This window comes from Zosterops lateralis (assembly GCF_965231275.1).
Source record: "Zosterops lateralis genome assembly, contig: HAP1_HAP1_SCAFFOLD_276, whole genome shotgun sequence".
Lineage (NCBI taxonomy): Eukaryota > Metazoa > Chordata > Aves > Passeriformes > Zosteropidae > Zosterops > Zosterops lateralis.
In genome coordinates this window covers 18719-41135 of record NW_028154420.1, presented here as the reverse complement: position 1 = coordinate 41135, position 22417 = coordinate 18719, and the positions used below count along the sequence as shown (strand labels likewise).

General features: G+C 60.4%; 1 protein-coding gene across 1 annotated transcript; it reads left to right on the top strand.

Moving 5' to 3' along the window:
- Positions 1 to 202: 202 nt before the first annotated feature.
- Positions 203 to 21015, top strand: LOC310923762 (histone-lysine N-methyltransferase SETD1A-like; the record flags this gene model as incomplete). Its single annotated transcript, XM_083885695.1, has 14 exons — positions 203 to 367; positions 511 to 563; positions 798 to 863; positions 1563 to 1706; positions 2751 to 2838; positions 3993 to 4111; positions 5110 to 5251; positions 6501 to 6767; positions 6970 to 8226; positions 15644 to 15813; positions 16590 to 16700; positions 17307 to 17426; positions 18488 to 18625; positions 20221 to 21015. Coding segments are annotated over 14 exons (3014 nt in total), but the record flags the coding sequence as incomplete, so codon positions are not given.
- Between the last annotated feature and the right edge of the window lie 1402 nt (positions 21016 to 22417).

Genomic DNA, 22417 nt, shown 5'->3' with positions numbered 1-22417 from the left:
TGACCCGCCTCCGCTCCTTATCGGGGGGAGGGGGCTCCAAACCCGCCTTTGGGGTCCCCCCCCCTTTCCCGCACTTCACCCCTCCCCCACCGCCCCCCACCCCTCCCCCTCCCCCCCTCCCCCACCCCATTTCCCCCCGTTCTCGGCCCAGTTTGAGGAGAGACCCCCCGGCACCGAGCCCCCTCCCCCTCCCCCGCCGCAGCCCCCCGGGGGGTGTTTTGGGGGGGTCCCGTGGAGGGGGTCCTGGCGGCGCTGGTGCAGGAGATGAAGACCACCATGCAGAGGGACCTCAACAGGAAGATGGTGGAGAACGTGGCGTTCCGCGCCTTCGACGCCTGGTGGGAGCGCAAGGAGGAGCAGGTCAAGGGTGGGCGAGACCCCAGACCCAAATCCAATAGAGACCCCAGCCCCAAACCCCAATAGAGAGACCCCCTTTGTATCCCCCAAATCCCAATGGAGAGACCCCCCTGAACCCCAAACCCCAATGGAGACCCCAGCCCCAAATCCCAGTGGCGTTCCGCGCCTTCGACGCCTGGTGGGAGCGCAAGGAGGAGCAGGTCAAGGTGGGCGAGACCCCAGAGACCCCAGACCCAAATCCCAATAGAGACCCCCAAATCCCCCAGTGGAGACCCCAGCCCCAAATCCCAGTGGAGACCCCAGCCCCAAATCCCAATGGCCTTCTGGGCCTTCGACGCCTGGTGGGAGCGGAAGGAGGAGCAGGTCAAGGTGGGCAAGACCCCAGCCCCAAATCACAATGGAGACCCCCCTGAACCCCCAAACCCCAATGGAGACCCCAGCCCCAAATCCCAGTGGCGTTCCACGCCTTCGACGCCTGGTGGGAGAGGAAGGAGGAGCAGGTCAAGGTGGGCGAGAGACCCCAGAGACCCCAAAATCCTTGGGGGAGGCCCTAAATCCCAATGGGGAGATCCTAAATCCCAATGACAAGACCCCAGCCCCAAATCTTGAGGGGGAGGTCTTAAAATTCCAGTGGGGAGGCCCCAAATCCCAATGGAGACCCCGACCCCAAATCCTGGTGAGGGGGTCCTGAAATCCCAAATAGAAAAACCCCAAATCCCAATGGAGACTCCAAATCTTGAGGGGGAGACCTAAATCCCAATAGAGAGACCCTGAATCCCAATGGAGACCCCAAACACAAACTCCAATGGAGAGACCCCCCTGAATCCCCAAATCCCCCCCAAACCCCTCTCTGACCCCCCGATTTCCCCCAAATCCCCCCTGTGACCCCCCAACCCCCCCCAGGACCCCCCCAGGTCCCCCCAAACCCCTCAAAACCCCCCCAATTCCCCCTCTAACCCCAAATCCCCCCTGTGACCCCCCAAATCTCTCCTAATCCCCCCTAAGACCCCCAAAAGCCCCCCCAAACCCCCTCAAATCCCCCGCAACCCCCCCGAGGACCCCTCAAATGTCCCCAAATCCTCCCCAGTCTCCCTCAGGACCCCCCCAGCCCCCTCCAGGACCCCCCAAATCCCCCCAAATCCTCCCCAGACCCCCCAAAGCCCCCCCAAAGCCCCTCTAACCCCAAATTCTCCGGGTTATTCCAGCCGTTCCAGGCGGGGCGGGGCCGGGAGGAGGCCCCGGAACGGGCCCGGCCCAAGGAGCCGCCCCCCGCCCTCCTGTCCCTGGTGGACTGGGCCCGGGGAGGGGGCTCCGGCCTGCGGGGGGCGCTGCGCCTGCCCTCCTTCAAGGTGGGACCCTGGGGAGGGGTCCTGAGGGGGTTTGGGGACATTTGAGGGGGATTTGGGGGGGATTTGGGGAGTCTGGGGGGGTTTGAGGGGGATTTGGAGGGAGGTTGAGGGTCCTGAGGGGGATTTGGGGAGTCCTGGGGGAGATTTCGGGGGATTTGGGGGTGTCTGGGGAATCCTGGAGGGGATTTGGGGGGTCCTGGGGGGATTGGGGAGGGTTTGGGGGGATCTGGGGGGAGGTAGGGGGTCCTGAGGGGGATTTGAGGGGAATTTGGGAGGATATGGGGGGGTCCTGGGGGGATTGGGGGCGATTTTGGGGGTCTTAGGGGGTCTTAGGAGAGATTTGGGGGGTCTTGGGGGGATTTGGGGGGGATTTGGAGAGTCTGGGGGGGATTTGGGGAGGATTTGGGGGGATTTGGAGAGTCTGGGGGGGATTTGGGGAGGATTTGGGGGGATTTGGGGGGTCCTGGGGGGGATTTGGGGGGTCTGGGGGAAATGTGGGGGGAGGTTGGGGGTCCTGGAGGGGATTTGGGGAGGATTTGAAGGGTCCTGGATGGTCCTGGGGGAGATTTAGGGGGGATTCGAGGTGTCCTGAGGGGGTCTTGGGGGGAATTTGGGGAGTCTGGGGGGGGTTTGAGGGGGATTTGGGGGGATTTTGGGGGTCTTAGGGGGGATTAGGAGAGATTTGGGGGCTCCTGGGGGGGATTTGGGGGGTCTTAGGGAGGATAGGGGAGATTTGGGGGGAATTTCAGGGGTCTTGAGGGGATTTGGGGAGTCTGGGAGGAGATTGGGGGGGATTTTGGGGGTCCTGGGGGGATTTGGGGAGGATTTGAGGGGTCCTGGGGGGGATTGGGGGAATTTGGGGGTTCTTGAGGGGGATTTTGGGGGTCTGAGTGGGATTTCAGAGGTCCTGGGGGAGATTTGGGGGGTCCTGGGGGTATTTGGGGGGTCCTGGGTGGTTCTGGGGGGGATTTGGGGAGGATTTGGGGGGGATTTGGGGAGGATTTGGGGGGGATTTGAGGTTTTTTTCCCCCTTTTCCCCCCCAGGTGAAGCGGAAAGAACCATCGGAGTTGGGGGAGGGGGGGGAGGAGAAGCGACCCCGGCCCCCGACCCCCCCCGAGGAGGATGAGGATGGTGAGGGCCAACCCCAAAACACCCCAAAAACACCAAAAACTCCCCAAATCCCCCCCAAACCACCCAAAATCCCCCCAAAACTCCCCAAAAATCCCCAAAACCCTGAAAACTTCTCAAAAAAACCCCAAAAATCCCCCCAAACCCCCCAAAACCACCAAAACCCCCAAAAAATGCCCCAAAAAAACCCCAAAACTCCCCCCAAAACTCCCCAAATCCCCCAAAAAATCCCCCAGAAAAACCAAAAATCCCCCAAAAACCCCCAGAAACCTTCCCTGCCCCTCAAAAACCCCCAAAATTCTCCCAAAATCCCCCTCAAACTCCCCAAAAACCCCCTTAAACCCCCCAAATCCCCCTCAAACCCCAAAAAATCCTCTGAAATCTCCTCAAAATCCTCCGTCAAATCCCCCAAAATTCCCCAAATCCCTCCCAAAACCCCCTACAAATCCCCCCAAATCCCTTCAAATCCCCCCAAAATTCCCCCAAACCCCCTAAAATCCTCTCAAACCCTCCAAAATTTCCCCAAAATCCCCCAAAAACTCTCCAAAACCCTTCCCCACTCCTCAAAAACCCCAAATCCCCCCAAAAACTTCCTCAAAAACCCCCCAAAAATCCCCCAAAATTCCCCCAAACTTCCCAAACTCCCCCCAAATCCCCCAAAAAACCCCCTCAAATCCCCCAAAAAACCCCCTCAAACCCCCCAAAAAAACCCCCTCAAACCCCCCAAAAAACCCCTCAAACCCCCCAAAAATCCCCCAAACGCCCCAAAAAAACCCCTCAAACCCCCCAAAAAAAACCTCAAATCTCCTCAAAATCCCATCAAACCTCCTCAACCCCCCCAAAAAATCCCAAATCTCCTCAATTCCCCCCAAAACCCCCCTCAAACACCCCAAAATCCACCTCAAACTTCCCCAAAAAAACCCTTAAACTCCCAAAAATCCCCCTCAAATCCCCCAAAATCCCCCCCAACCCCCCAAAAATCCTCTTCAACCCCCCAAAAACTCTTTAAACTTCCCAAAAATCCCCTCAAACCTCCTCAAAAATCCCCCAAACCCCCTCAAATCCTCCCCAAATCTCTTCAAACTCCCCCAAACCCCCCCAAATTGCCCCCAAAATCCCAAAAATCCTCCAATTTCTCCCAAATTTCCCCCCCCCAGACAAGGAGCCCCCCCGTCCCGAGGGTCCCGGGAAGCGCCGGAAACTTTTCCGACTCGACAGCGAAGGGGAGGAGGCGTCCGAGGAATCCTCCTCCGGCAAGGTGGGGACGGAACTGGGGGTCTTTGGGGGGATTTGGGGGGAATTTTGGGGTCAGGGGTCAATATCGAGCCAGTACAGGGAATTTCGTGCCAAAATTTGGGGTTTTGGGGTTGAATTTTGGGGGATTTTGGGGGGTTTTGGGGGGATTTTGGGGTTTTTGGGGGGATTTTGGGGGATTTTGGGGTCGTGGCCGAGGTCAGGGGTCAATGTCAATTCAATATATGGAAAAAATTTGGGGTTTTGGGGTTGAATTTTGGGGTATTTTTGGGTATTTGGGGGGATTTTGGGGTCAGGGGTCAATGTTGAGCCAGTACAGGGAATTTCGTGCCAAAATTTGGGGTTTTGGGGTTGAATTTTGGGGGATTTCGGGGTATTTTGGGGTCAGGGGTGAGGTCAGGCGTCAATAACTATTCAATCCATAAAAAGTTTGGGGTTTTGGGGAGGAATTTTGGGGGATTTTGGGGTTTTTTGGGGGAATTTTGGGGTCAGGGGTCAATGTTGAGCCAGTACAGGGAATTCCGTGCAAAAATTTGGTGTTTTGGGGGGGAATTTTGGGGTTTTTTCGGGGTTTTTTGGGGGATTTTGGGGTCAGAGGCGAGGTCAGGCATCAATATCTATTCAGTCCATAAAAAAATTGGGGTTTTGGGGTTTTTTTGGGGGTTTTTTGGGGTATTTTGGGGCATTTTGGGGCATTTTGGGGTCAATTGATGATCAAGGGTCAACAAAATCCCAATACAGGGAAAAATTTGGGGGTTTGGGGTTGAATTTTGGGGTTTTTTGGGGTTTTTTTGGGGAATTTTGGGGGATTTGGGGTCGTGGCCAAGGCCAAGGGTCAAGACCAACCCAATAAATGAAAAAATTCGGGTTTTGGGGTTGAAATTTCGGGGGATTTTGGGGTTTTTGGGGGTTTTTGGGGTATTTTGGGGTATTTTTGCCCCCCCGACCCCTCTATGACCCCCCTGACCCCGTTTTTGCCCCCCCGACCCCATTTTTTCCCCCAAACAGGAGGAGGAGGAGGAGGAGGAGCAGCGCGAGGCCGAAGCCGCCCAGAGGAGGAGGAGGAGGAGGGGGAGGGGCAAGGGGGAGGGCCCCCCTCCCCCCCCCGGGCAGGGCCGGAGGGACGGGGGCGACAGGAGGGGACCCCCCCGGCCGGGACGGGGTGAGGGGGGGCACAGGGGGCTTTGGGGACGTCCTGGGGGGGGCTGGGGGGGTTGGGGACATTGGGGGGGCTTTGGGGACATTGGGGGGGCTTGGGGGATGTCCTGGGGGGGGGTTTGGGGATATTGGGGACATTTGGGGGGGCTTGGGGGAAGTCCTGGGGGGGGCTGGGGGTGTCCTGGGGGAAATTGGGGACATTGGGGGCTTTGGGACATTGGGGGATTTGGGACATTGGGGACATTTGGGACATTGGGGACGTCCTGGGGGGGGCTGGGGGGGTTGGGGACATTGGGGGGGCTTTGGGGACATCCTGGGGGACATTTGGGACATTGGGGATGTCCTGGGGGGGTCTGGGGGCTTTGGGGGACATTGGGGGATATTGGGGACATTTGGGGGGATATTGGGGACGTCCTGGGGGGGTCTGGGGGTGTCCTGGGGGGGTCTGGGGGCTTTGGGGGATATTTGGGATATTGGGGGGGCTTTGGGGACATCCGGGGGGGGCTGGGGGCGTCCTGGGGGGGTTTGGGGGGGTTGGGGATATCGGGGGGAATTTGGGGACATCCAGGGGGGTTTTGGGGATATTGGGGATGGCCTGGGGGGGTTTGAGGACATTGTGGAGAGAGTTTGGGGACACTGGGGGGGAGTTTGGGGATATTGGGGGGGAGTTTGGGACACTGGGGACATTGAAGGGGGTCTGGGGGCATTGGGGGGCATTTGGGATATTGGGGACATTTGGGGGGGTTTGGGGGCGTCCTGGGGGGGTTTGGGGACTTTGGGGACGTTTGGGGACATTGGGGGGGGGGATTTGGGGATAGTGAGGGGGTTTGGGGACACTGGGGGACATTGGGGGGGTTTGGGGACACTGGGGGACATTGGGAGGGTTTGGGGACACTGGGGGAGGTTGGGGATGTCCTGGGGGGGGTTTGGGGACTTTTGGGGGGGGACTTGGGGCATAGAAGGAGTTTGGGACTTTGGGGGGAATTTGGGACTTTTGGGACATTGGGGGGTTTGGGGACGTTGGGGGACATTGGGGGATTTGGGACACTGGGGGACTTGAGGGACATCAATGGGACTTTGGGGACATTGAGGGGATTTGGGGACATCCTGGGGGGGTTTGGGGGAGGCTAGAGGGGATTTGGGGACATTGGGGAGATTTGGGGACATCAGGGGGAATTTGGGGACATTGGAGGGGCTTTGGGGGGCTCCCCCCGGGGTCGGTGACCCCCCTGACGCCCCCCGTGTCCCCACAGAGGAGGAAGAGGAAGAAGAAGAAGAGGAAGAAGAGGATGAAGAGGAGGAGGAGGGGGACGAGGCCGAAGGCGGCAGCGAAAACTCCTCCAAATTCTCCCTCTACCGGGGGGGCGTGGCCAGCGCCTCAGGCTCCTCCTCCTCGGCCCCGCCCACCTCCTCCTCCTCATCCTCGTCCTCATCTTCATCTTCCTCATCCTCCTCTTCCTCCTCCGAGGACGAGCCCGAGGAGCCCCCGGAGCCCCCCCGGCCCCCCGAGCCCAAACCAGGTGAGCCACGCCCCCTTTTCCCAAAATTTTGGGGTGGGGTCCCCTCTGCTCTGAGGCCCCACCCCCTTTTAAACCCAAATTTTGGGGTGATTCCCTCTGTTCTTAAGCCCCGCCCCTTTTTAACCTAAATTTTGGGGGTGGTTCCCTCTGCTCTGAGGGCTCCGCCCCCTCACTAACGCCCCGCCCCCTTTTCTCTCCGCAGCTCCGCCCCCTCCGCCCCGCCCCTCCTCCCCCATCCCGCTGCTGCCGCCGCCCAAAAAACGCCGCAAGGCCGAGGACTCGGCCCCGCCCCTCGCCACGCCCACTGCCCCACCCATCACCCCACCCACTGCCCCACCCATCGCCACGCCCATTGCCCCACCCACTGCCCCACCCACTGCCCCGCCCTCCCCACCTCCAGCCCCGCCCAGCCCCGCCAAGCCCCTCCCACCTCGCAGGCCCCTCCCAGCCAAGGTGGCCACGCCCCTGCCACGCCCAGTGTCCAACCTTCCGGCTGACCACGCCTCATTGGTCAAGAGCTGGGGAGGGGGCGGCGCTGGTGACAGTGACAATGACAATGACAACGACACCGGGATTGGTGTCACTGGGATTGGTGTCACTGGGAATGTCACCCCTGGGATTGTCACCCCCGGGATTGTCACCGGGGCTGTCCCCAAGTGTCCCCAACGCCGCCGCCCCCCCCGCGCCCCCGCCGAGACCCTGGGGGCCACGTCCCTGCTGGAGCTGGCCCGGGGAGGGGGCACAGCCCCCCAGAAGTGTCCCCAAGGCGGTGACACACAAGGAGACCTGGCGGTGCTGGCGGCCATCGCGCTGCGCCGAGGAGGAGGAGGAGGAGGAGGGGACAGCAGCGAGGCCGACGATGACACCGATGGTGACAATAATGACAATGTGGTGGCACCACCGCGGGACCCCCCGGTGCTGTTGGAGCACAACTACGCCATGCCGCCCCCCCGCCACGCCCCCAAAACGCTGTCCCCGGCCGTCCCCGCGCTGTGTCTGGAGGCCACGGCCGAGGTGCTGGAAGCCCCCGAGGAGGTGGTGGCCGAGGTGCCACCAGGAGGAGGTGACAACAACAGCAAGGACGTCGCAGTGCCACCACCACCAGCAGTGCCACCCCCACCTCGGCGCAAACGTCACCGGCCGCCGCCGCTGTCCTCCTCCAGCGACAGCGACACCGAGGACGACGACAGCGACAGCGACGACAGTGACAGTGACAGCAGCGACGGCCACCAGCGCTGGCTGCGGCCCCGCGGCGCCGTCCCCGCGTCGTCGTCCCCGCCCCGGGAGTTCCCCCCGCGCAGCGAGTTCGAGCAGATGACGATCCTGTACGACATCTGGAGCGCCGGGCTGGACGCCGAGGACGCGCGGTTCCTGCGGCTCACCTACGAGAGGCTCCTGCAGCAGGAGGACGGGGCGGCGCTCAACTGGCTGAACGACACCCACTGGGTGCACCACACTGATATCCTTGGCCTTGGGGACACTGGGGACAGCTTGGGGACATGGGGACACTGACAGGGGTGTTGGGGATATGGGGATTGGGGACACGGGATGGCCCTCAACTGGCTGAACGACACCCACTGGGTGCACCACACTGATATCCTTGGCCTTGGGGACACTGGGGACAACCTGGGGACATGGGGACACTGTGGGGACATGGGGGCACTGATAGGGGCACTGGGGACACGGGGATTGGGGGTATGGGGACTGGGGACACAGCGCTCAACTGGCTGAACGACACCCACTGGGTGCACCACACTGATATCCTTGGGGACAGGGGACACTGGGGACAGCTTGGGGACACAGAGACAGCATGGGGACACTGACAGGGGTGTTGGGGATATGGGGACTGGGGACACGGGATGGCCCTCAACTGGCTGAACGACACCCACTGGGTGCACCACACTGATATCCTTGGCCTTGGGGACACTGGGGACAACCTGGGGACATGGGGACACTGTGGGGACACTGTGGAGATATGGGGGCACTGATAGGGGCATTGGGGACATGGGGATTGGGGATATGGGGACATGGGGCGGTGCTCAACTGGCTCAACGACACCCACTGGGTGCACCACACTGATATCCTTGGCCTTGGGGACACTGGGGACAGCTTGGGGACTTGGGGACAGCCTGGAGACAGTGCAGGGACATGGGGACACAGGGACAGTGTGGGGACATGGGGATATGGGGCTGGGGATTGGGGACAGGGGGCGGCCCTTAACTGGCTCAATGACACCCACTGGGTGCACCACACTGATATCCTTGGCCTTGGGGACACTGGGGACATGAGGACACTGTGGGGACAGTGACATGGGCACTGGGGATACGGGGATTGGGGATACAGGGATGGACACTGGGGACACAGGAAGGACACTGGGGACATGGGACAGGGGCTGGGGACACTGGGAGGGGACACAGGACATGAGGGTGGACACTGAGGACACAGGAGTGGACACTGGGAGGGGATTGGGGACACAAGAATGGACACTGGGGACACAGGGAGGACACTGGTGACACACGGAGTGGATTGGGGACACAGGGATGGGTGTTCAGGACACAGGACTGGATCCTGGTGACACATGGGTGGCTATTGGGGACACAAGAATGGACCCTGGGGACACAGGGAGTGGATTGGGGACACAGGAGTGGATCCTGGTGACACAGGGAGGGCACTGGGGACATGGGACAGGGGCTGGGGACACTGGGAGGGGACACAGGACATGGGGAGGAGCACTGGGGACACAGGAATAGGTCCTGGGGACATCAGAATGGACACTGGGGACACAGGGAGTGGACACTGGGGACACAGGAGTCGACAGTGGGGACACAGGGAGTGGACTGGGGACATGAGGATGGACACTGGTGGCACCTGGGTGGGTATTGGGGACACAGGAATGGACCCTGGTGACACAGGAAGGGCACTGGGGACATGGGATGGGGGCTTGTGACTCAGGGAGGGGACACAGGACAGGGGGAGGAGCATTGGGGACACAGGAATGGATCCTAGGGACACACAGGTGGACATTGGTGACACAGGAGTGGACTGGGGACACAGGAATGGACTCAGGGAGGGGACTGGGGACATGGGGATGGACACTGGTGACACAGGAGTGGACCCTGGTGACACAGAAATGGATCCTGGTGACACAGGGAGTGGACTAGGGACACAGGAATGGACTCTGGTGACACAAGGAGGGCACTGGGGACACAGGAGTGGACACTGGGAACATCAGAATGGACACTGGTGACACAGGAATAGACATTGGGGACACAAGGAGGGCACTGGGGACATGGGATGGGGGCTTGTGACTCAGGGAGGGGACACAGGACAGGGGGAGGAGCACTGGGGACACAGGAATGGACTCAGGGAGGGGACTGGGGACATGAGGGCGGGCACTGGGGACACAGAAATGGATCCTGGTGACACAGGGCGGGCACTGGGGACACAGGAATGGACTCAGGGAGGGGATTGAGGACACAGGAGTGGACACTGGTGACTCAGGGAGTGGACACTGGGGACAGAAGGAGGACACTGGTGACACAGGAATGGACACTGAGGACACAGGAGTTGATTGGGGACATAGGAATAGATCCTGGTGACACAGGAATGGACTCAGGGAGGGGATTGGGGACACAGGAATGGATCCTGGTGACACAGGGAGTGGACTGGGGACATGAAGATGGACACTGGGGACACAGGAATGGATCTTAGGGACACATGGGTGAATATTGGTGACACTGGAGTGGACACTGGTGACCAAGGAATGGACACTGGGGACACAGGGAGTGGACTCAGGGAGTGGATTGGGGACACAGGGAGTGGACACTGGGGACACAGGAATGGACACTGGTGACACAGGAAGGGCACTGAGGACATGAAGATGGACACTGGGGACACAGGAATGGATCTTAGGGGACACATGGGTGAATATTGGTGACACTGGAGTGGACAATGATGGCACAAGAATGGACACTGGGGACACAAGAATGGACCCTGGGGACACAGGGAGTGGATTGGGGACACAGGAATGGACACTGGTGACATGGGGATGGACACTGGTGACACAGGAATGGATCCTGGGGACACAGGAAGGGCACTGGGGACATGGGATGGGGGCTTGTGACTCAGGGAGGGGACCCAGGACAGGGGGAGGAGCACTGGGGACACAGGAATGGACCCTAGGGACACACAGGTGGACATTGGTGACACAGGAGTGGACTGGGGACACAGGAATGGACTCAGGGAGGGGACTGGGGACATGGGGATGGACACTGGGGACACAGGAACAGACACTGGGGACACAGGGAGTGGACACTGGGGACAGAAGGAGGGCACTGGTGACACAGGAATGGACTCAGGGAGGGGACCGGGGACATGGAGATGGATCCTGGTGACACAGGAGTGGACCCTGGTGACACAGGGAGGGCACTGAGGACATGAAGATGGACACTGGGGACACAGGAATGGATCTCAGGGACACATGGGTGAATATTGGTGACACTGGAGTGGACACTGGTGACCAAGGAATGGACACTGGGGACACAGGGAGTGAACTCAGGGAGGGGATTGGGGACACAGGGAGTGGACACTGGTGACACAGGAATGGATCCTGGTGACACAGGAAGGGCACTGGGGACATGGGATGGGGGCTTGTGACTCAGGGAGGGGACACAGGACAGGGGGAGGAGCATTGGGGACACAGGAATGGACCCTAGGGACACACAGGTGGACATTGGTGACACAGGAGTGGACTGGGGACACAGGAATGGACTCAGGGAGGGGTTTGGGGACGTGGGGATTGAGTGTGGGGAATCATGGGGGGGATTGGGGACACAAGAATGAACACTGGGGACACAGGAAGGACACTGGGGACACATGAGGATGGACAGTGGTGACACAGGGAGTGGATTGGGGACACAGGAACGGACTCAGGGAGGGGATTGGGGACACAGGAATGGACACTGGTGACATGGGGATGGACACTGGGGACACAGGAACGGACACTGGGGACAGAAGGAGGGCACTGGTGACACAGGAATGGACTCAGGGAGGGGACCGGGGACATGGGGATGGACACTGGTGACACAGGAGTGGACCCTGGTGACACAGAAATGGATCCTGGTGACACAGGGAGTGGACTAGGGACACAGGAATGGACTCTGGTGACACAAGGAGGGCACTGGGGACACAGGAGTGGACACTGGGAACATCAGAATGGACACTGGTGACACAGGAATAGACATTGGGGACACAAGGAGGGCACTGGGGACATGGGATGGGGGCTTGTGACTCAGGGAGGGGACACAGGACAGGGGGAGGAGCATTGGGGACACAGGAATGGACTCAGGGAGGGGACTGGGGACATGAGGGTGGACACTGGGGACACAGGAGTGGACACTGGGAGGGGATTGGGGACGCAAGAATGGACACTGGGGACACAGGGAGGACACTGGTGACACACGGAGTGGATTGGGGACACAGGGATGGGTGTTCAGGACACAGGACTGGATCCTGGTGACACATGGGTGGCTATTGGGGACACAAGAATGGACCCTGGGGACACAGGGAGTGGATTGGGGACACAGGAGTGGATCCTGGTGACACAGGGAGGGCACTGGGGACATGGGACAGGGGCTGGGGACACTGGGAGGGGACACAGGACATGGGGAGGAGCACTGGGGACACAGGAATAGGTCCTGGGGACATCAGAATGGACACTGGGGACACAGGAGTCGACAGTGGGGACACAGGGAGTGGACTGGGGACATGAGGATGGACACTGGTGGCACCTGGGTGGGTATTGGGGACACAGGAATGGACCCTGGTGACACAGGAAGGGCACTGGGGACATGGGATGGGGGCTTGTGACTCAGGGAGGGGACACAGGACAGGGGGAGGAGCACTGGGGACACAGGAATGGACTCAGGGAGGGGATTGAGGACACAGGAGTGGACACTGGTGACTCAGGGAGTGGACACTGGGGACAGAAGGAGGACACTGGTGACACAGGAATGGACACTGAGGACACAGGAGTAGATTGGGGACATAGGAATAGATCCTGGTGACACAGGAATGGACTCAGGGAGGGGATTGGGGACACAGGAATGGATCCTGGTGACACAGGGAGTGGACTGGGGACATGAAGATGGACACTGGGGACACAGGAATGGATCTTAGGGACACATGGGTGAATATTGGTGACACTGGAGTGGACAATGATGGCACAAGAATGGACCCTGGGGACACAGGGAGTGGATTGGGGACACAGGAATGGACCCTGGTGACACAGGAAGGGCACTGGGGACATGGGATGGGGGCTTGTGACTCAGGGAGGGGACACAGGACAGGGGGAGGAGCATTGGGGACACAGGAATGGATCCTAGGGACACACAGGTGGACATTGGTGACACAGGAGTGGACTGGGGACACAGGAATGGACTCAGGGAGGGGTTTGGGGACGTGGGGATTGGGTGTGGGGAATCATGGGGGGGATTGGGGACACAAGAATGAACACTGGGGACACAGGAAGGGATACTGGTGACACAGGAAGGACACTGGGGACACATGAGGATGGACAGTGGTGACACAGGGAGTGGACTGGGGACACAGGAATGGACACTGGTGACATGGGGATGGACACTGGGGACACAGAAATGGACCCTGGGGACACAGGGAGTGGACTAGGGACACAGGAATGGACTCTGGTGACACAAGGAGGGCACTGGGGACACAGGAGTGGACACTGGGAACATCAGAATGGACACTGGTGACACAGGAATAGACATTGGGGACACAAGGAGGGCACTGGGGACATGGGATGGGGGCTTGTGACTCAGGGAGGGGACACAGGACAGGGGGAGGAGCACTGGGGGCACAGGAATGGACTCAGGGAGGGGACTGGGGACACAGGAATGGACACTGGTGACATGGGGATGGACACTGGGGACACAGGAATGGATCTTAGGGGACACATGGGTGAATATTGGTGACACTGGAGTGGACACTGGTGACCAAGGAATGGACACTGGGGACACAGGGAGTGGACTCAGGGAGGGGATTGGGGACACAGGGAGTGGACACTGGGGACACAGGAATGGATCCTGGTGACACAGGGAGGGCACTGGGGACATGGGACAGGGGCTGGGGACACTGGGAGGGGACACAGGACATGGGGAGGAGCACTGGGGACACAGGAATAGGTCCTGGGGACATCAGAATGGACACTGGGGACACAGGAGTCGACAGTGGGGACACAGGGAGTGGACTGGGGACATGAGGATGGACACTGGTGGCACCTGGGTGGGTATTGGGGACACAGGAATGGACCCTGGTGACACAGGAAGGGCACTGGGGACATGGGATGGGGGCTTGTGACTCAGGGAGGGGACACAGGACAGGGGGAGGAGCATTGGGGACACAGGAATGGATCCTAGGGACACACAGGTGGACATTGGTGACACAGGAGTGGACTGGGGACACAGGAATGGACTCAGGGAGGGGTTTGGGGACGTGGGGATTGGGTGTGGGGAATCATGGGGGGGATTGGGGACACAAGAATGAACACTGGGGACACAGGAATGGATACTGGTGACACAGGAAGGACACTGGGGACACATGAGGATGGACAGTGGTGACACAGGGAGTGGATTGGGGACACAGGAATGGACTCAGGGAGGGGATTGGGGACACAGGAATGGACACTGGTGACATGAGGATGGACACTGGGGACACAGAAATGGACCCTGGGGACACAGGGAGTGGATTGGGGACACAGGAGTGGACCCTGGTGACACAGGAAGGGCACTGGGGACATGGGATGGGGGCTTGTGACTCAGGGAGGGGACACAGGACAGGGGGAGGAGCATTGGGGACACAGGAATGGACCCTAGGGACACACAGGTGGACACTGGTGACACAGGAGTGGACTGGGGACACAGGAATGGACTCAGGGAGGGGACTGGGGACATGGGGATGGACACTGGTGACACAGGAACGGACACTGGGGACAGAAGGAGGGCACTGGTGACACAGGAATGGACTCAGGGAGGGGACTGGGGACATGAGGGTGGACACTGGGGACACAGGAGTAGACTGGGGACATAGGAATAGATCCTGGTGACACAGGAATGGACTCTGGTGACACAAGGAGGGCACTGGGGACACAGGAATAGACATTGGGGACACAAGAATGGACCCTGGGGACACAGGGAGTGGATTGGGGACACAGGAGTGGACTCAGGGAGGGCACTGGGGACACAGGGATGGGTGTTCAGGACACAGGAATGGACTCTGGGAGGGGACTGGGGACCTGAGGATGGACACTGGTGACACAGGAATGGATCCTGGGGACACAGGGAGGGCACTGGGGACACAGGAATGGACTCAGGGAGGGGATTGGGGACACAGGAATAGACACTGGTGACATGGGGATGGATATTGGGGACACAGGAGTGGACCCTGGGGACACAGGGAGGGGACTGGGGACACAGGAATGGACACTGGGGACACAGGGATGGGTGTTCAGGACACAGGAATGGACTCTGGGAGGGGACTGGGGACCTGAGGATGGACACTGGTGACACAGGGATGGATCCTGGTGACACAAAAACGAACTCTGGTGACACAGGAATGGACTCAGGGAGGGGATTGGAGACACATGAATGGACACTGGTGACTCAGGAATGGACCCTGGGGACACAGGGAGGGCACTGGGGACACATGGGTGGATATTGGGGACAGAGGGAGTGGATTTGGGGACACAAGGATGGACCCTGGTGACACACACACCACACTGACAACAAACCCACCCCCCACCACCCAAACCCCCCTCCCCAAACCCCTTTATCTCCCCTTTTCCTTGACCCCCCGGGCTGCACTGACCAGGAGCAGCAGCCCCCGGCGTCACCGTCGGCGCCCGGAGCCGCGGCAGCACCGCACGGGCAGCGCCCGCAGCGAGGGCTATTACCCCATCAGCAAACGGGAGAAGGCGCGGTACCTGCGGCCCTGCCCCGCCCCCAGGCCCGACCCCGACGGGCCCGACACGCAGGTGAGCCTCACCTGGGACTCACCTGGGCAGCCCCAGAGTCTCCGTCGTCCGTCAGGGTTTGTAAAGGGGGTGGTTCGGTTTGGTTTAGTGCCTGGAAATGGGAGAGTGGGGAGAGAAAATGATTCACAGAATGGTGGGAAATTAATCAGAAAATGAAGGAAAAAAAACCTCAGAAAATGGTGGGGAAAATGGCTCAAAAAATGAAAAAAAAACCCTCAAAAAATGGTGGAAAAATGACTCAAAAAATGGTGGGAAATTAATCAGAAAATGATGGGGAAATGTGTCAGGAAATGAAGGAAAAAAATCTCAGAAAATGGAGGGGAAAATGATTCAAAAATGGTGGGAAATTAATCAGAAAATTATGGGAAAATGAAGGGAAAAAATTCAGAAAATGGCAGGGAAAAATGGCTTGAAAAATGAAGAAAAAAAAAAAATCAAAAAATGGTGGGGAAATGGTGGGAAAATTACTCAGAAAATGAAGAAAAAAACCCTGAGAAAATGGTGGGAAAATGTCACAATGAGGGGATGGAAAATAAAGAAAAATAAAGAAAATAAAGAGTAGTGAGGGGAGAGAAAATAAAGAATAGTGAGGGGAGAGAAAATAAAGAATAAAAAATAGTGAGGGGAGAAAAAACAAAGAATAATGAGAAAGATGGAGAAAGAGGGACCAAAGGGAGGGGACAGAACCAAAATCCCATCCCTGGGCAGACCCTGACCCGTCCCCACCTGGCTGTCCCCTGCTGTCCCCCCACTGTCCCCTCCCTGTCCCCGCCCAGGGTCCCAACCGCGTCCTGTCGGAGCGACGTTCGGAGCAGCGGCGGCTGCTCAGCGCCATCGGCTCGGCCGCGCTGCCCGACAGCGACCTGCTCAAGCTCAACCAGCTCAAGGTGGGCCTTGGGGGGCTTTTGGGGGGTCTGTGGGCGGGCTGGGGTCACCCCAGTGTCACCTCGGTGTCCCCTGGTGTCCCCTGGGCTGTGTCTGTGTCCTTTGGGGCACCTCGGTGTCCCCTGTGCTGTCCCCACCCCAAATGGCTCTTTCCCTGTGTCCCTCAGTGCTGTCCCCCTGTCCCCACCCTGGTGACACATCCCCATGTCCCCTGGTGTCCCCTGGTGTCCCCACCCCAGTGACGTGTCCCCTGGTGTCCCCTGGCTGTCCCCATGTCCCCTGGTGTCCTCACCTCACTGACATGTCCCCCGATGTCCCCCGTGTCCCCAGTTCCGCAAGAAGCGCCTGGAGTTCAGGCCTAGCCACATCCACCAGTGACACATCCCCGTGTCCCCTGGTGTCCCCATGTCCCCTGGCGTCCTCACCTCACTGACATGTCCCCTGATGTCCCCTGCTGTCCCCCGTGTCCCCAGTTCCATAAGAAGCGCCTGGAGTTCAGGCCTAGCCACATCCACCAGTGACGTGTCCCCTGGTGTCCCCTGGTGTCCCCATGTCCCCTGGTGTCCTCACCTCACTGACGTGTCCCCCGGTGTCCTCCGTGTCCCCAGTTCCGCAAGAAGCGCCTGCGGTTCGGGCGCAGCCGCATCCACGAGTGGGGCCTGTTCGCCATGGAGCCGATCGCCGCCGACGAGATGGTCATCGAGTACGTGGGGCAGAACATCCGCCAGGTCCGTGTCCCCAGTGTCCCCTTGGGGTCCCCAGAGCCCCTCAGTGTCCCTCCAGTGTCCCCTCAGTTCCCCAGAGCACCCCCAGTGTCCCCAGAGCCCCTCAGACTCCCCTCAGTGTCCCCAGAGACCCCCCAGTGTCCTGTCAGGGTCCCCTCGGGGTCCCCAGAGACCCCTCAGTGTCCTGTCAGGGTCCCCAGAGCTCCCCAGAGACACCCCCAGTGTCCCCTCGGGGTCCCCAGAGCACCCCCAGTGTCCCCAGAGCCCCTCAGACTCCCCTCAGTGTCCCCAGAGACACCCCAGTGTCCTGTCAGGGTCCCCTCAGGGTCCCCAGAGACACCCCCAGTGTCCCCTTGGGGTCCCCAGAGCTCCCCCAGTGTCCCCTCGGGGTCCCTCAGTGTTCCCCCAGTGTCCCCAGAGCCCTTCAGGGTCCCCAGAGACCCCTCAGTGTCCCCAGAGCCCCTCCAGTGTCCCCTCAGTGTCCCCTCGGGGTCCCCAGAGACCCCCCAGTGTCCCCAGAGCCCCTCTAGGATCCCCTCAGTGTCCTCAGAGACCCCCCACTTGACCCCATGGTGACCCCGGGCTGGCCGCACTGACCCCATGGTGACCCCAGTGTGGCCATGGTGACCCCATGGTGACCCCGGTGACCCCAGTGACCCCATGGTGACCCCATGGTGACCCTGGGCTGGCCACTGTGACCCCAGTGACTTTGTGGTGGCCGCATTTACCCCATGGTGGCTGCACTGACCCCATGGTGACCCTGATGACCCCGTGGTGACCCCAGTGACTCTGGGCTGGCCACAGTGACCCCAGGCTGGCCGAACTCACCCCGTGGTGACCCCAATGACCCCGTGGTGGCCCTGTGGTGGCTGTGGTGACCCCATGGTGACCCTGATGACCACAGTGTGGCCATGGTGACCCCAGTGACCCCATGGTGGCCGCAGTGACTCCAGGCTGGCCACACTGACCCCTTGGTGACCCCGGTGCCCCAGTGTGGCCACGATGACCCTGTGGTGACCCCAATGACCCCATGGTGACCCCCCCGGTGTCCCCTGTCCCCCCAGGTGGTGGCGGACATGCGGGAGAAGCGCTACGCCCAGCAGGGCATCGGCAGCAGTTACCTGTTCCGCGTGGACCACGACACCATCATCGACGCCACCAAGTGCGGGAACCTGGCGCGGTTCATCAACCACTGCTGCACGGTGAGACACGGGGACACTGTGGGGACAGGGGGACAGTGAGGGGACAACAGGGACACCTGGGGGGACAGCAGAGACACCGAGGGGACAGTGGGGGGACAGCAGGGACACCAGGGGCACACTGGGGACAGCAGGGGGACAGTGGGGAGACCTCAGAGCCCTGGGGACAGTGGGGACAGTGGGGACACCAGGAGGACCTCAGAGCCCCAGGGAGACTGGGGGGACAGTGGGGACACTGGGGGGACAGTGGGGAGGGCTCAGAGCCACAGGGACGGGGGGGACAGCAGAGACACCGAGGGGACACCAGGGGGACCTCAGAGCCCCACGGACACTGTGGGGACAGTAGGGACAGCAAGGACAGCAGGGGGACAGTGGGGGGACAGCAGGGTGATCCCAGGGCCCTGGGGACAGCAGAGACACCGGGAGGACAGTGGGGGGACACTGAGGGGACACCTGGGGGGCTCAGAGCCCTAGGGACAGCAGGGACACTGGGGGATAGCGGGGACAGCAAGGACAGCAGGGACACCGAGGGGACAGTAGGGACAGCAGAGGGGACAGTGGGGACACTGTGGGGAGAGCAGGGACAGCAGGGTGAACCCAGGGCCCTGGGGACAGGGGGACAGTGGGGGGACATCAGAGCCCTGGGGACACCAGGGGGGACCCCAAAGCCACAGGGACGGGGGCACACTGGGGTAACCCCACAGCCCTGGGGACACTGGGGGGACAGTGGGGACACCGGAGGGGCCCCAGGGACACCAGGGGGAACACCAGAGGGACACTTTGGGGACCCCACAGCCCCAGGGACAGCAGGGAGACTGCACAGACCTGAGGACAGTAGGGGACACAGAGGGGACTCCAGAGCTCTGGGGACAGTGAGGACACCAGGGGGACAATGGGAACACTGGAGGGACCCTTCAGCCCCAGGGACACCAGGGGGACCCCAGAGCCCCAGAGACAGTGGGGGGACCCCAGGAGGGCAGTGGGGACACCGGGGGGACACTGGGGACATAGGGGTGTCCCCATAGCCCCAGGGACAGGGGAGACACTGGGGTAACCCCACAGCCCTGGGGACACTGGGGGGACTTTGGAGCCCTGGGGACAGGGGGAACACTGAGGGGACAGTGGGGGACTCCAGAGCCCCAGGGACTGTGGGGACACCGGGGGGACAGCGGGGGGACCTCAGAGCCCTGGGAACCATGGGGACATGGGGGGGCCTCAGAGCCACAGGGACAGCAGGGACACCATGGGGACAGTGGGGACACTGGGGAGACCTCAGAGCCCTGGGGACACCAGAGGGACAGTGGGGTGTCCCCACAGCCCTGGGGACACCGGGGGGACACCAGGGGAGCCCAGAGCCCCAAGGACAGCAGGGACACCGGGGGGACAGGGGGGACACCCAGGGGACAGCAGGGTGAACCCAGGGACACCAGGGAGGACCCCACAGCCCCAGGGACAGCAGGAGACCTCACAGCCCCAGGGACAGGGCGGGACACAGGGGGACCCCAGGGCCCTGGGGACACCGGGGGGACATTGGGGGACCCCACAACCCCAGGGGGTCCCCCAGAACACCCCTGTGACCCCCCTTTCCCCCTCCCCAGCCCAACTGCTACGCCAAGGTGATCACCATCGAGGCGCAGAAGAAGATCGTCATCTACTCCAAGCAGCCCATCGGCGTCAACGAGGAGATCACCTACGACTACAAATTCCCCATCGAGGACACCAAGATCCCGTGCCTGTGCCGCACCGAGAGCTGCCGGGGCACCCTCAACTGACCCTGACCCTGCCCTGGGCTCTGGGGGCCGAGTTTGGGCACGCGGGGGGCGATTCTGGGCGGCCACAGTTGAGTTTTGGCCACCACGGCCGGTGTTGGGTTTGCCCAGAGTTGAGTTTTGGTGGCCGGGGGTGGTGTTTGGGTCACAATGTCACCTCCTGTGCCACGGGGACACCCCTGGGGCTGGTTTTTGGGCCACCAGGGTCAGAGTTTGGCCACCAGGGTCAGAGTTTGGCCACCAGGGTCAGAGTTTGGCCACCACTGGCCCAGGGTTGACCTTTGACCCCCATGGTCATCGCTGTTGACACAAGGACACTGTGGGGGGGGCAGAGAGGCCACCAGGGGTGACCTTTGGCCGTGGCACGGTGACATTTGTCCCCATTTGGCCGTGACGTCATCATCGCCATGACATCACCCGTGATGACATCACCGTGACGTCACCACCCCCTCCCCCCCCTTAAAAAAGGCTCTTTTTCTCCCCCTTTTTTTGGCTGTTTCTTGTAGAAACTCGGGGCGTGTCCGGGGGTGGGGGGAGGGGCTTTGGGACCCTGCTGAGAGGATGGGGGAGGGGTGGGGATGGGTCTGCCCCTCCCCCCCGCCCCCCTCCCCCTCCCCCGGCTCTGTAAATACCCCCGGGGGGTGTAAATAACCTGTACATGCCCCTCTCCCCTGTACATATGTTGATACGGGGGGGCCCCCCGAGGGCTCCCCCTTTTTATAAAGTGGCCACTGAGCTTTGGAACCGCCTCAGCCTCGATTTATTTTATTATTTGGGGAGGGGTCAAAAGGGTTGGGGGTGGTGGGAGGAAATCAGGAAACTCTGGGTGGGGGTCTGGGGGGTCCTGGTGGAGATTTTTGGGGGGATCTGTGGAGGAATTTTGAGGAATTTAGATTTTTGGGGGGATCTGTGGAGGAATTTTAAGGAATTTAGGTTTTTTTGGGGGGATCTGTGGAGGAATTTTGAGGATTTTAAGGGTCTGGAAAAGAGGGTTAGGGCTAGGGTTGGGGTTAGGGGGGTTAGAGTTAGGGGGTTAGGGTTTGGGTTGGGGTTAGGGCTAGGGTTAGGGTTAGGGTTGGGTTAGGTTAGGGGGTTAGGGTTAGGGTTAGGGGGTTAGGGGTTGGGGTTAGGGGTTGGGGTTAGGGGGTTTGGGTTAGGGTTTGGGTTAGGGTTATAGGGTTAGAGTTATAGGGTTAGGGTTATAGGGTTAGGTTAGGGATTAGGGGTTAGGGGGTTTGGGTTAGGTTAGGGGGGTTAGGGGGTTAGGGTTAGGGGTTGGGGTTAGGGTTTCTCTGCACTCATACTCAGCTGTCACTCTGAGTGTACCCCAGGGGCTGCAGGGGAGCAGGACACGCACCCTGGAGCACAGTACAAAGCTGGGGATGCTCTGAGCGGGACACAGGTTAGCCGTGACCCCCCAGCACACAGTGACAGGTGTCCTTAGCCCACCCCAGGGGTGCCAGGAGCTGGGTTCCCTGGAAATGACACCTAGGACAAGTATTCAGCCGCTGTCTGAGCAGGCTGGAAGGGACTGACACTGACCCTGTGGGACTGCACAGCTGTGAGCACATCACCCACCAAAGACAAATAGAGGAGTTCCTGACAGGTACCGCCCCCCAGGCAGCCCACAGCCACTCCAGGGACCAGCACTTGTCCTGGGACACCTGGGCAAAGCACCTGTGCAGCACAGGCCAGGTCACCTGCACAAACCAGGTGTGTGTTTGACAGCTGGAGCAGGGAGAGGCTTGCTTTTTCTTGCTGACTTTTCAGAGAATGAGGGTTTTTCGAGTTCCTAATGTTTACTGTTTTGTGTCACCTCTTAAATTTGCAAATATCACAGGATTTTTTCTAAATGAATGGTGCTGAGAACACAAGCTCCAGCCTGCTTTGGACTTGGAGTTGCCTCCTCTAAATGGCTCTTTAGACACTAGGTTGGAAAGTTCCTAAATATGCCAAATAGCCCTTGTTTACAGCCAGGAGCCCAGTTCTGACCTTGGGATTACATGTTTTAAAATTCAGATCATCA